Source organism: Capsicum annuum, unplaced genomic scaffold (genome assembly GCF_002878395.1).
Source record: "Capsicum annuum cultivar UCD-10X-F1 unplaced genomic scaffold, UCD10Xv1.1 ctg30922, whole genome shotgun sequence".
Lineage (NCBI taxonomy): Eukaryota > Viridiplantae > Streptophyta > Magnoliopsida > Solanales > Solanaceae > Capsicum > Capsicum annuum.
Genome location: NW_025837516.1, coordinates 1,404 through 2,379, shown reverse-complemented (window position 1 = coordinate 2,379; position 976 = coordinate 1,404). Strand labels below are relative to the sequence as shown.

The 976-nt window shown below is 40.8% G+C and overlaps 1 protein-coding gene across 1 annotated transcript; it reads right to left on the bottom strand.

The window, feature by feature from the left end:
• Window positions 1-4: 4 nt before the first annotated feature.
• Window positions 5-607, bottom strand: LOC124891126 (putative dynamin-related protein 4A; the record flags this gene model as incomplete). Its single annotated transcript, XM_047402935.1, has 1 exon — window positions 5-607. A coding segment is annotated over exon 1 (528 nt), but the record flags the coding sequence as incomplete, so codon positions are not given.
• Window positions 608-976: the final 369 nt, after the last annotated feature.

Below are 976 nucleotides of genomic sequence, written 5' to 3'. Positions count from 1 at the left end.
CACAAGTAGTGAAATCGACAGTTGCTGATAAAACATTCAAAATTATGCTGTTCTCTGGTGTTATATACTCCATCACAATACCTGAAATTTGTTCAAATACATCTTCGGTTTGTCCAGGAACTGCAACTCTAGTTGTTCCAGGCAAATCCACCATCGTCAAGTCGGGAACACCATTCTTTTTCACTATGAGTTTCAACGGGATATTGGATATGCCCTTACCATGTCCAGAAATCTCATTAGTTACAAGAATAATGGCATCTGTAATGTGAACTTCATCGGTTGGAACCGACTTTCCATTGTACTCCAAGTAAACCTTGGTCTCGCTGTGATTTTGGAGCCTCAGGATGAGAGGCTCTCTAGTACAGATGCCTTCGCCTCTAGGAAGTCTAACTCCAGAAAGTGACTCAACCACACCTGATTTCCCCGAAGACTGATCACCAATCAAAACGATGGTAGGCAGCTGAACGCCTTCCAGCATGATGTCGAGGTGTCCAAGCTTGAAGATTGCAGGCAACTTAATGTCTTGCTGCATTCTTTAGAGTTGCCTTAGCTTGTCCACACAAAAGGAGCGGTCGGATCCTATCATTGAATGCTGAAACAATAGGAGAGCGAACCACAGAGTTCGCAGACCCTTGTGGTTCTTCCAATACAAGATGTTTTAGACCAATTTGACATTCACTAGCAGAACCGTCATCGATGACTTGTTGGGATGTCATTGATAGCAAGGTTTAGTTAGTAAACTCTACTGGGATACAAGTTGGTAAATCTAACTATTGATGACCACATGAACTCAAAAGTATCCTTATTTATAATGCATCAGAAAAACACTTGAACTTCTTTTGCAGATGGTGTGAACAGCATATCTAGAGACACACACTTACAGTATAATTAATGCTTTTGTTTCCCTCAACATAACTGATCTCTTTAACCAAGAACCATATTTACTGTTGTTCATTAGCAAGCTGTTTAGTATTCC